The sequence below is a fragment of the Aulonocara sp. 'chitande type north' Nkhata Bay genome, linkage group LG16 (genome assembly GCF_057382095.1).
Source record: "Aulonocara sp. 'chitande type north' Nkhata Bay isolate Kocher_YH1m ecotype deep benthic linkage group LG16, A_spYH_male_GT1.1, whole genome shotgun sequence".
NCBI lineage: Eukaryota > Metazoa > Chordata > Actinopteri > Cichliformes > Cichlidae > Aulonocara > Aulonocara sp. 'chitande type north' Nkhata Bay.
Window position 1 is genome coordinate 30,428,284 of NC_141359.1, and position 12,432 is coordinate 30,440,715.

The 12,432-nt window shown below is 39.6% G+C and overlaps 2 protein-coding genes across 2 annotated transcripts; both read right to left on the reverse strand.

Annotated features, from left to right (window-relative positions):
- Positions 1–1,333: 1,333 nt before the first annotated feature.
- Positions 1,334–2,329, reverse strand: LOC147311813 (olfactory receptor 10A3-like). Its single transcript, XM_086266701.1, has one exon. It carries the CDS (start codon positions 2,321–2,323, stop codon positions 1,397–1,399), a length of 927 nt encoding a protein of 308 aa, XP_086122827.1. The 5' UTR covers positions 2,324–2,329; the 3' UTR covers positions 1,334–1,396.
- Positions 2,330–9,345: 7,016 nt separating this feature from the next.
- LOC147311814 (olfactory receptor 11A1-like) lies at positions 9,346–10,278 on the reverse strand. Its single transcript, XM_086266851.1, has one exon. The coding sequence runs from the start codon at positions 10,270–10,272 to the stop codon at positions 9,346–9,348; it is 927 nt and encodes a 308-aa protein (XP_086122977.1). The 5' UTR covers positions 10,273–10,278.
- Positions 10,279–12,432: the final 2,154 nt, after the last annotated feature.

Genomic DNA, 12,432 nt, shown 5'->3' on the forward strand with positions numbered 1-12,432 from the left:
TGCATCCTGGTGCCTTACATCTCTCTTCATTAAGTCTTCTCCCAGCTCCCGACACACACAGACCTGCACATGTGTATGGATCATCATTTTTATCCACACACTATTGCTTACCCAATTGTGTCAAATATGTAAGACCTTGAACTGACTCCTGATCCCTAACTGTTCTTCAAACCTGTTTGAGGGATCTAATCTTACTCACTTTCTCTCTCATTACATTCATTCGTCTTATTGAGGAGAAGACTCAAACTGTACAATGACACTCTTTAATAAAAGCTCACGATTATCTCATGTAAATTGGTATAAATGTATGTTAGGTGATATGAATGCTGATATATGCCACTATTCAGTGCTCCTAAAATGAATGGAGTTTCTCTTATGAACTCTAAACCTTGTTCTAATATGCCTTATTTAAATGATCTAGCCACCTTGATCATCACCTTTCACCTGCCTAATAACTTGATGATCACTAATCAAGTTTGTTGTAGCAGAGAAACACTTGGGAGAGAAACACAAATCCTTTTGATGACAGTGTAATGAACAAAAATCTGTTTTAGTGCCTGAGGGAAACGTCATGCTTTTGAGGGTTAGGTTGTTGAATGAGCCTGATGGTTTATTCTAAACTACTAAACTTATAACTTTTAACTAAATTATTGAAAAAAACCAACCATTTTATTCATACAAGTGTGTTTAATACATTGATTTGTGTGTCAGAATAATAACATTAGCCTTTCACTGAAAGCTGATTATCTCTTTTTTTTTTTTTTTTTTTTTTTTTTCTAAATGACATCAGAAACAGCAGTATGCGACATTACGTGATGGCAGAGCTTCAGTTCATCCTTTGTCATTTTTTTTTTTTTTTTTTTTTTTTTTAATAAATAGGACAGGGGGAATGAATGAGAGAAAGAGGGGGAGAGAAAGAAAGAAAACCAAAGGGGAGAAGAGACGGTGAGAAGGGGGGGGGGGGAAGAGAGAGAAAAAAAAAAAAGAACTCCTGGGTCACCTGTATGGAGAAAAAAAAAAAAAAACCAAACAAAAAAAACTAACAGAGGAGACAGCAAACAACAAAGAGCAACATAATAATAGAGAAAACAAAGCACCATCACAATAAACTAGCTAGTCATAGATATCAATATTTACTAAATAATAAACGATATTGTGCAGCACGCAAGATAGACAGCTGATTATCTCAGGAGAAAAGAGGAAATTACATGTTATAGGGTTACTTTAAAAAAAAAAAGCAATACAACTTTCAATGACATCAGCATTTTAGAAATTAAAATATATGACTTACCAGATTTTATTTTCTTCATGTCTACAAACCATACGCCCGTTGCCTAATGTTTCTTCACCAGACAGCAGAGAGGCTTCAAGACTGTCTTTTGCTGAACAAAGACATTTACTTTCTCTTAAACAGAAACCTTTTACATGATTGCCTTATCTTTGGCAAATTAAATCCATACATAAAAGGGGTGAGCATTGGTTGACAAATGAGCATATACATAGGTAAAATGATATTGACTTCATCTGGTACCTGACTTATTAAAAGCCTGAAGTTAATAGAGTGAAAAATACAGCCAACAAACAGGTTGGACACAGAGACGATCTGAGGGGTGCATGTCGTCACGGCTTTCTGCTTGTTTTCTGTGGATGTTTTTCGACAGACTGTCAAAATTTTCACATAAGAGACTGAAATGAGACTGAATGGTATGAAAATACTCATTATGACAAAGAATATGATAGATATAGAGCTTTGGACTGAAACTGAACATGAAAGTCTAATTATTAATTGGTGCTCACAATACACATTGTTTACAATATTTCCACAAAACTGCAAACTGAAGATGAAAGAAAATGAGAGTATAAAAATAAGAAATGAAAAAACCCACACAAGCAGAATGATCTTAAGCACCCTCTCTGTGTTCATAATGACATTATAACGTAATGGATGACAGATTGAAATATATCTGTCATAGGCCATGGCTGCTAAACTCCAAAACTCAGCAGGTGCACTTGTGTACAAACAACACATCTGCAGATAACACCATGGCAGGGTCACCTCATGACTGTCTGAATACATCTGTGAGAGCAAAAGAGGATACAGTGATGTGCTGGCATTTATTTCATTCACACATAAATTGCTGAGCAGTATATACATTGGCTCATGCAGCCTTCTGTCCACATGTATGACCACAATAAGAACTATGTTGGCCACACATATAGAGACATACCAAAACAATATTATGGTTAAATACAGGTATTTTAAATCCCCAACATTTCCATAAGCAGACAGCACAAATGACACAATCTCACTGGAGTTTTTCATTTTCTGCTTAATATGAGACAGTGAACAAAATCAATAATAATGTTATCAGTGGTTCTTTAAGATATAGATATGGGTATCAGATGCCCAAGAGAAGTCTATTATATTGTTTAAATGCTATTTTACAAATAATTGTTATGCCATTATGACACATTCATTCTCAACAGGTGTGACACCCGTGACAAAATGTTTACATAAGCAGTGAAATAATAAACATAAACTGTTTTATATAAGGTTCAAGATTTGAGCTGAGAAATTAATTTGAACTGAAGAACAAATGACATTATAACACAACATTTTAGTCATTACTCTCCCTCCCAGCTCAAAGAGACAAAAGCCTAACATTTATAGCAACGGCAAAGAGGAGAAGAAATGAAGTGGGTGGGTCAAGGTTGGAGGCAATGGCATACATTCCTTTGTTTTGTCTTTGTCTGTTTCTGACATTTGTTTTAAGTAAGCTGCTTTATAAAAAATATAATATCAAAGCTTTTCAGAACTGTAGAGGAAGATAACATTTGTGTTGTTTTTAAGGGAAAGTCTAATGTCCCTACATGTTTCTCTAAATGTTTGTTATGTGTTTCAAAATGGAATTTGAATCTACAGACATTTAGGTCTGGAGTGGTGAAATATCATACATAAATGAATTTCATGTTCATAGAAAAAATTAAAAGCAACATTTCTGAAGTTCGAACACAGTGCAAAATGTAAATAAAAAGAGAATGCAATCATTTGCAAATCTCACAAACCCATATTTTACTCACAACATAGCCTTTTAGGAAAAACAATCATTTTTAATGTGATGGCCGCAATAAGTTGGGACAAGTCCATTTTTACCATCGTGTAGCATCCCTTTTTCTTTTAACAACAGTCTGTAAACATCTTGGCTGATGAGACTAACTGCTGGATTTTTGGGAGAGGAATGTTGTCCCATCCTTGTCTGATTTAAGATTGAAGCTGCTATACATCCCTGATCTTCCCCGATGATATGATGAAATGACATTTTTATTTTTCGGTTGCGGTTGCCCACAACCGAGATGACAGACCTTGCCGACCGTACATACAATACACAAACGTCACATTGGGGAGACAGGTCAGGCTAGGTAAGCTAGGGAAAAAAACATTGAAATGTGTAACACAAAAGGATAATCCAGAAATGCAAAGATATCACCACACCATAACACAATAAAACACAGACAAGCAACATGCGAGAATATTCTAGTGTGTACAGCTGGATCTGGGATCGCTGCAATCTTCGATTGCGCCTCCAGCTGATCCGCTGTCCACATCGGATGGGAAGTAAGCACGGGAGGAGGCGTTGGATTGGAGGGAGGGTGGGTTATAGTCAGAGCTGGACTGGGACAAAAAATCGGCCCGGGCATTTTGACTAGAGACTGGCGCACCAGGTATTATAGGAAAAACCATAAAGCCTTTGAATGAAAACAAAAATTGTTGTTACAGTGATGGACACAGTCTTGTTGGTATATATGTATCAATCTAATAAACTTAAACCTACACCATCCTCCCTATTCTGGTATTCTAAACAGTATTTAGCCAAAACCCAAAGACTGCTTGGTCGAGTTAACCTCCTGAACTATCTACAACACATGGTGGAAACCTGAAATTAAGACAGAGAAGCCTATTCTCTGCACAGGTAAGAAAGAATAAAACTTAATTGACTTTTTGATGGCATTTTACACACAGTACTGGTACAGAATCTAGAAAATGTGGGTAAATACTGGCATCATATACTTAGCTACTTCTGAAGAAATTATGATGGGACCCTGAAAAAAATCACTATGTACAATAATTGATTTCTATACATTTTACATCAGATGATGTAATGTTTGTTGTAAGAATCAGATAATTATTTATTAAAAGCGAGACATTTTAAATGAGAATAAGAAAGTATTTCTTTGTGCCCCCCTTTCCCTGGCCCCTGGCAAAACTTTGCTACACCCGCCCCTGCACTGTTACGAGCTGTCAGCTCGTATCCTGGTGTTATTTGTCTCTCAGAAACAGTTCATATCTTCCCTTCAACTCATTCATGTCACCTAAAAGGTAAACCTGTTTGTCCTTCACCTGTTCAGCTCTGATAATTCAGTAAGGACATCTCCTGGTTTCCTCTTCATGTTTCCCTCTCACCACATATCCAAACCGATATCATGACCAGCAGCTTTTACAGCTGTGGCTCCAGCAAACATGAGCTGATACTAGAAATTTATATTAATTAAATTCTTTTTTTTTTTTTTATTTATTTATTTTTTATTAAATTCTAACAACAGCTGATCAAGCTTAAACGTGCTGCTGTTGTTTAGCGCGACATCCACTGGTTTCTTCTTTCTGGCACGAAGTGGGCGATAAACAAACAAGAGAGAAAAGCCGATCAGCTGATCATTAATCAGTTTCATGATTGAAATAACAACAGGTGAGAGAGGAGGATAGAATGAGAGAATAAGAAACAGCTGTGCAGCATAAAGACACAGAATAAGTCCAGCTTTGTGTCTTTTTCATTGTAGCTGAAGTACGGGACAAACTGTGTTCCTTTTCAGCTCAACATGAAACACGTAATATTTTCTCTGGATACGAGACGATTCCGTTTTTTACAGGAAGGTTGGCAACTCTAATAACTAACCTTATAGATAAAATAAAGTTCACTATCAGTAACATCATAGCACCCACCCAGCTGTATAGCAACTCCGTCGTGCTAGCTAGTACGCAGTACGAGTTATTGTAACTGACTGTAAAAAGTCAGCATAACGAAAATAAACTCCACCTAAACTTCGTTTATATCTGACCCAGATAGACTGCAGGTCATAAGTTCTCACCTGAAGTTCAGTTCCCCTGATACTCAGACCGGCGGCCACCTCGGGTCTCTCCTCCTCCTGCCTCACCTTTCCGTCATCTCGCCTCCAACACTTGCTAATGTTACTGAATCTGTGGAAGCTCCGCAATAGCCACCACCAAACAATTAAGTTATTTTTACACATCTCCCAGCTTCTGGCCAATCCACCACCTTTCAGTGTTTATACCGTTATGAAAAAAAGAAAAAAAAAACCATCGGCCCATAAAAACGAAAAATCACCATTGGCCCACTGGTCAAATGCCCGGTATGCCCAATGGCCAGTCCAGCTATGGTTATAGTGAGGGGGTATCAGTATCAGTGTGCGTGTGTGTGTGTGTATCCTGTGTTCAGCTGAGAGAAAGTGTCACCAGGCCTGGTTAAGCGAAGGTAAACAGCCTCCAGTGGACCCAGGCGGCCTTGAAGGAGGGACAAAGAGTTCTGACAACAATCCTGTTATCATGGAGAAGTTTGTTGGTCCAGTCAGCTTCGACCTTGGCAGCTTGCGCCAGTGGGATAGCCACATGAGTGAAGATGGTGAATGTTTGTGTTTAGTGCGAACAACTGCATCCAATTTTTACAGTTGGTCTAATGTCCATCACTGGTCACCAATTCTCTCAATTCCCGTTGTTCTTTTCCAAGATGTTATCCATATTGCAGAGCCATGAGCTTCTCCAAGATCTTATCCATATTGCATTCAAAACACAGTCTGAGAACTCACAGCCCTGCCAATCGTCTATCATGTCGGCCAGCCTTATGAGATTTTGAACAGCTGTAACCGCTACTTGTTCTTCGATAAGCCAGGTCCAAGCCAGCTCCAATCAGCCAGAACTCTGTTACCGTGGTTCAGAATTGGTAGATATTATTCAATGTCTTCCATTGAAAGTGTTGCCAGATGCACGACACAACCGACCATTGAGTAGTCAGTAGACAGTCGGGCTCTCCCAAGCCCAGGAAGGTGTCAATTCCGTTACGGGACCAGTTGATCAAATCCATAATTCTTTAGGTTTTAGAGAACAAGACTGAGAAACTCTCTGAGGGTTAGAGTTAGACGAGACTAGACAAAGACATTGAAGCAGAAGCAGGGAAGAGGAGGGAGGGAGAGGGTGAAAGATGCGTCCGCCTCCTCCAAGAGCCAAAGAGACATTTCATTGTTCTAAAATCTTTATAAAGCTTTATCATTAATAATGTTAAGTAAGGTGATCCAAACTGACTGGGCCTCTCTGGAGGAGCGCTGCCATTGTTTCCTGGTTAGCTGGATGAAGGCAAGTAACTGCCAGCTCTGGGATGCATTAATGACCAGTACATGACATGTAATGTCTGCACTGCGCTAGGTGGCCTCATTCTGTTGTCTCTTTGAGTTGCTGTTCAACTGGATGCCGCTGCAGTGGTGGTCCTAAATAAAAAAAACTGGGAGGAAGGTCCAACCCAAAGAACAAATTTTGAGACCAAAGGTACACATGTTGGGTAGTTTATCATAAGAGAATTTGCTCCAGTCCCGGGAACGTCAGCACTGCATGTTATCATGTTGTCACAATCTGCCATGGAAAATCGTGAGGAGAGAAGAGGAGGACCCAAATTCAGATGACCTGACAAAGAATGAATGACAAAAGACCACATAAATACACACAAGGGTGAAAAGGGAAGTGGAAATACACAGGGAACACAGCTAATACAAATGAACATGACACCGCAGGACTCACGGGCAAGACACAGGAGCAGGGATAAACAGGGAGACAAATGGGGAGATGAGATGAAACACAAGAAGAGCAACATGGAAACACAAAAGGGAGACTGAGCACAGAAACACTATGTCAGCGGATTGGTCTGTGACCCCGCATTTTGAGTTTATTGTTATATTTGTGATTTCTTAGGTATATTGAAAGGTTCTTGTAGTTCTTGTAGTATTATCAGGTTGCCTTGAGTTTAGTTTAGGTTATTCTATGTCAGTGGTTAAACTTTTTTTTGCTAGGCCCCCCTTTGCACCTCCCCCAGCACAAACACATCCTCCAACCACACACAACCATATTTTGTTTTCAAACTCCACTGCAGTTTATTTTACACCTCAATCATTTAGTAAACAATTAAACAAATAAAAGTAAAATTCCACGTAAAGTCGTCTTTCGGTTCAGGGCATGTTCATGTTTCTGGTTCATGTTTATACTTCATAGCTTCACTCGTGTTCCTGCTCCACATCATCTTCATAGTTGTCACAGTCAATTGTAGTTTTCTCCAGTTTAGGTCTTAGTTTAGTTTTGCCCTTGTTACTTCTCGTCTTTATTTTGTTTTGTGTGTAACAAAAGGCCGAGCACCCCGACACCTGTAAGATAGAGGGGCTAAGCTAAGACAGTTTTAACCGAGAAAATGCTTGTTTTACTCCCTTCATGCAGCTCAAATTTACTTGCTGTTCTGTACTCTAGGATGAAGAGAGGACCTGAACTGTCAGCTGATCACCACCTGGTAGTGATTAGGATAAATTGACAGAGAGGATGCTGGAAAGACCTGGTGGACCTAAACATAGTGAGGTTGCGCTGGGAACACCTGGCAGAAGCACCAGCCTGTGACATCTTTGACTCCCACCTGCAGCAGAACTTCAACAGTTTTCCAAGGAAAGCTGAGGACATTGACTCAGAGTGGACCATATTCTACACATGCAATGTTCAAGTAGCTGCACAAAATTGTGGCTGCAAGGTAGTTTCTGCCTGTAGTGGTGGTAATCTCCAAACCAGATAGTGTATACTGAATTGAGTCTGTTAGACTTCTGAGGCAGCAGAATGTTTCTGGCAAACCAAGCAGTGTCCAGTTCTAACAAAAGTTCTAAATCAAAAATGTAGGAGTGGAAGGGGTTTTGTGAGACCATGGAAGAAGACTTTTGGTCCAACTGGGCTCAATGTAATATTCCACACCTCCATTGTTGAGGCTGCAGCTTCCATCTGTGGCTGTAAGGTGGCTGCTGGTTGGTGTCTGTCGTGCTATAAACAGCTCATGCTATTGTGTCAGCTCGACACAATCTCACATTTCCTAATAAAAATGGCAAAGGAAGGAATTACCATCATTATCCCCTACCAGTATTAATTCACAGAACAGGTAACACCTTAAATGAAGCATATATGACAAGACATATTTTTTGACATACTTTTCTTTTGGGGACAATGCTATTGTCCAGTTCAGTACTTTCTGTGTGAGAGCCACTCGTGGAGATTAAAAAAGGAAGTGTTTGCTGAACAGTCGGCCCACTGTTTGTTTGCTGTCTGCAGGTTGGTCAAATCCTGTCCGGACAGCCAGAATTGAGTGACACAGTGGAGCGATTTGCCCTCATAGAGTGTGTTATTATCTTAGTATCTTAAATTAAAGTAAGTGGCACCCGACCAGCACTATTCTCTGTCTGAGTAGAGGACTGTTTTCTTCTCCTGAGTGAACTTAAATTTTGCAAAAATTGCACCCAGTAGGCCCTACATCTTATTCCATGGCCTCCCACACCTCAGTTTTTGCTTTAGCTGATTTTATAACTGCACTATGCTTGTCCTACCTGAACTAATCTAAACATATACTGAAATTTAGTGCCCACTATCTCATTCAGGGATTACCATTATTACGGGCAGCAAGCACTTTGGAACTACAGTCACCTGTAGCTGCCGCATTATTGTAGGTCTGGAACTGGCACTAGGCAAAGAAAACCAATTCTTTGATTTTCTTGTTACAATAATAATAATAGTAATAATAATAACTGGGGTTTGTTTGTTTGTGTGTTTATGCATGAGTTAGTCTGCATTTGTGATTGTAGGCCTATTTGTTCCTGTGTTCTATGTGGAACTTCATGAAAAGGGGTTGGATATTCCATCTCTGTTGTTTGGCCATTGGAGTAACATTGCATCCAGTGAAAAGATCTTGTGTGCATTTGATGTACGTTGGTATAAGTTCATGAGCATGATCTTTCTGCATATATATGTACTTTATTTTAAATAAATTCATAAAAAGGCACAATTTTAGAGTATTTAATAAATTGTTTTGTTTAGTATCCAGGGAATATTACATGTCGCAAAGTAGCTTTTGCAAAATAATTTTAAAATAAAGAATTGCATTGGTGTGAATTCAAATATGTCTCTGACCCATAATATGAATGCTGAATGTTATTCTCCAACAGAGCAAAGATGCTCTAAAAGAGCCTCATTTTGAACGAAGACATTTATTTTCTCTCAAAAAGAAACCTTTGATATGATTGCCTTATCTTTGGCAAATTAAATCCATACATAAATGGGGTGAGCATAGGTTGAAAAATGAGGACATACATAGGCAAAATTATATGAACTTCATCTGGTAACTTAGAAACTACAAACCTGAAGTCAATAAAGTAACAAATGCACCCAAAAAAAAGGTTTGACACAGAGATGATCTGAGGAGTGCAAGTAGTCACAGCTTTCTGCTTGTTTTCTTTCGATGTTTTTCGACAAACTCCCAAAATCTTCATGTAAGAGACTAAAATGAGACTGAAGGGTATGAAAACACTCAGAATTGCGAAGGATATATCAGAAATAAAGCTTTGGATTGAAACTGGACATGAAAGTCTAATTATTAATTGGTGGTCACAATACACGCTGTGAATAATATTTCCACAAAACTTCAAACTGAAGATGAATGAAAATGAGAAAATAAAACTAAGAAATGAATACACCCACACAAGCAGAATCAACAAAAACACTCTCTCTGCCTTCATAATGACATTATAGCGTAATGGATGACAGATTGAGATATATCTGTCATAGGCCATGGCTGCTAAACTACAAAGCTCAACAGAAGCACTTGTGTACAAACAACACATCTGCAGAAAACACCACGGCACAGTCACCTCGTGGCTGTCTGAAAACATCTGTGAGAGCAAAAGAGGATACAGTGATGTGCTGGCATTTATTTCATTCACACATAAATTGCTGAGCAGTATATACATTGGCTCATGCAGCCTTCTGTCCACACGTATGACCACAATAAGGACTGTGTTTGCCACACATATAGAGAGGTACCAGACGAGTATTATTATGAAATAAAGGTATTTCAACTCTCCAATATTTCCATAAGCAGACAGCACAAATGAAACAATCTCACTTGAGTTTCCCATTTTCTCTATAATATGTTACAGTGGATAAGATAGATCAGTAATAATGATATATTATATTCATTAGAAAGAAATACCAGACATCAATATAGCTGAGCAAAGTTTCTATGATATCGTTCAAATGCTGTTTTACACACACATGTTACCTGATTATGGCACATTCCTTCTCAACAGCTGTTGCACCTGTTGTACAATGTCCACATTAGCAATCAAAAACAAACAGCAAGTAGTTTTATACTTTAAAAGATTTAAGATTCAATTACACAGATTCTTACATATTAAGAACTCATAACAATAAACTCAGCTGCTTCCCTCCAGGTTGAACAAGACAAAAATAAGCTTCTGCTAATATTTATAGCTGCAACACAGAGGAGGAGGAGGAGGAGGAGGAGGGACAAACGGTGGCATTCTTTTCTTTTGACAGATATTCCTGAGTTTTTGTTTGTTTTAAATAAGATACTGTCACGTCCGGTGTGGCAGACGTGTGGAGTTGTAGAAAGGACCCAAAAGGCGGCAGCTTTGGTGCAGGTGAGTATTTATTTACAGGAGTGGGTACAAACAGCAATGGTGGGTGAACATGAAACTGGAAAACCTAAACTGGGTAAAACTAACAAAACAAACCAGAAACGAAGATGCAGGGAGGTCCGGGGAAATACATACTGAGAGACACAGGGAGACCAAGGGGAAACAACATAGACGAACCAGCAACGACTAAGACAGAAGACAAGACTTAAAAACACTCAGAGAACACAGGGAGATCACACACAGGTGGGGGACACAGCTGGGAGTGATTAACGTGACGAGACTCGGGAGGCAAACTGAAAACACTCACATAAGACGCAGACCTTCAAAATAAAACAGGAAATGGTAAATGGCCTGTATTTATATAGCGCTTTTACTAGTCCCTAAGGACCCCAAAGCGCTTTACATATCCAGTCATCCACCCATTCACACACACATTCGCACACTGGTGATGGCAAGCTACATTGTAACCACAGCCACCCTGGGGCGCACTGACAGAGGCGAGGCTGCCGGACACTGGCGCCACCGGGCCCTCTGACCACCACCAGTAGGCAACAGGTGAAGTGTCTTGCCCAAGGACACAACGACCGAGACTGTCCAAGCCAGGGCTCGAACCGGCAACCTTCCGATTACAAGGCGAACTCCTAACTCTTGAGCCACGATCGAGAGACATACACGCAATGACACAACACACAAACTTCACACAGACTGGGGAACACATAGGAACATGAAAACAAAACCCAGAATAATAATAACTACTAAAACATAAACACGGAGTCACAAACTCTGGATCATGACAGATACACTGTAAAATCATTACATCAACACATCAGTTATTACAAGTCTTTAGTATTGTAGAAGATAACTTTTTTCTTATTATTAAGGGAATTCAAATTTCTCCACAAATGTTTTGAAACAGCCTAAAACTTGCCTGACCTGAACCTGAACAGTGTTCGGTTACTGGATGAATGTGCAAACCACCATTTGTCCATAGGGTGCACATGGGACCAGGATGATTGATTTTGTAATTGTATCTTCAGTTCTGTATGTTCTGTACACTTGAGTGAAGATTGGCACTAAGCTATCAACTGATTGCCATCTGGTGGTGAGTTGGATCAGGTGGCGGGGGGGGGGGAGGATGCTGGACAGACCAGGCACACTCAAGTGTATAGTAAGGGTGCACTGGGAATGTCTAGCAGAGGCCCAGTCAGCGAGATCCTAGACTCTCACTTCTGGCAGACTTTAATAGCATTTCTAGGGACGCGTCCCGCATGGTGTTATGTCCCGGCCTAGGAGTAACCGGGACCCAACATGAAGGTGCAACTCCGCGCTCCAACCACTCCTGAGAAAGGTCAGCAAAGGCGCATGAAGGTGCTAGCAGCAATTTATTTACTTCAGACATGAGCTGTGCCCAAAATAACAAACAGAAAGATTTCTAATGTTCCTTAAGCTTTCCTTTTAAAACAAATGCGAACAAAAGACAATTTTCTAACCTACACTCCCTTGTCAAAAACATGAGAAAAAGGGTTCAACAAAAAAGGGCTTCTCACTCCTACTAAATCTGCTGCAGTGCTCAATATATACAGTGAATACACAATTACAAGCAATGTTTAAACAACTATTTACAAAGGTGCTCTTATC

What these genes read in the sequence shown, in the direction of transcription:
- LOC147311813 (XM_086266701.1), bottom strand. Translation starts at nt 2,323, where the DNA reads ATGAAAAACTCCAGTGAGATTGTGTCATTTGTGCTGTCTGCTTATGGA.
- LOC147311814 (XM_086266851.1), bottom strand. Translation starts at nt 10,272, where the DNA reads ATGGGAAACTCAAGTGAGATTGTTTCATTTGTGCTGTCTGCTTATGGA.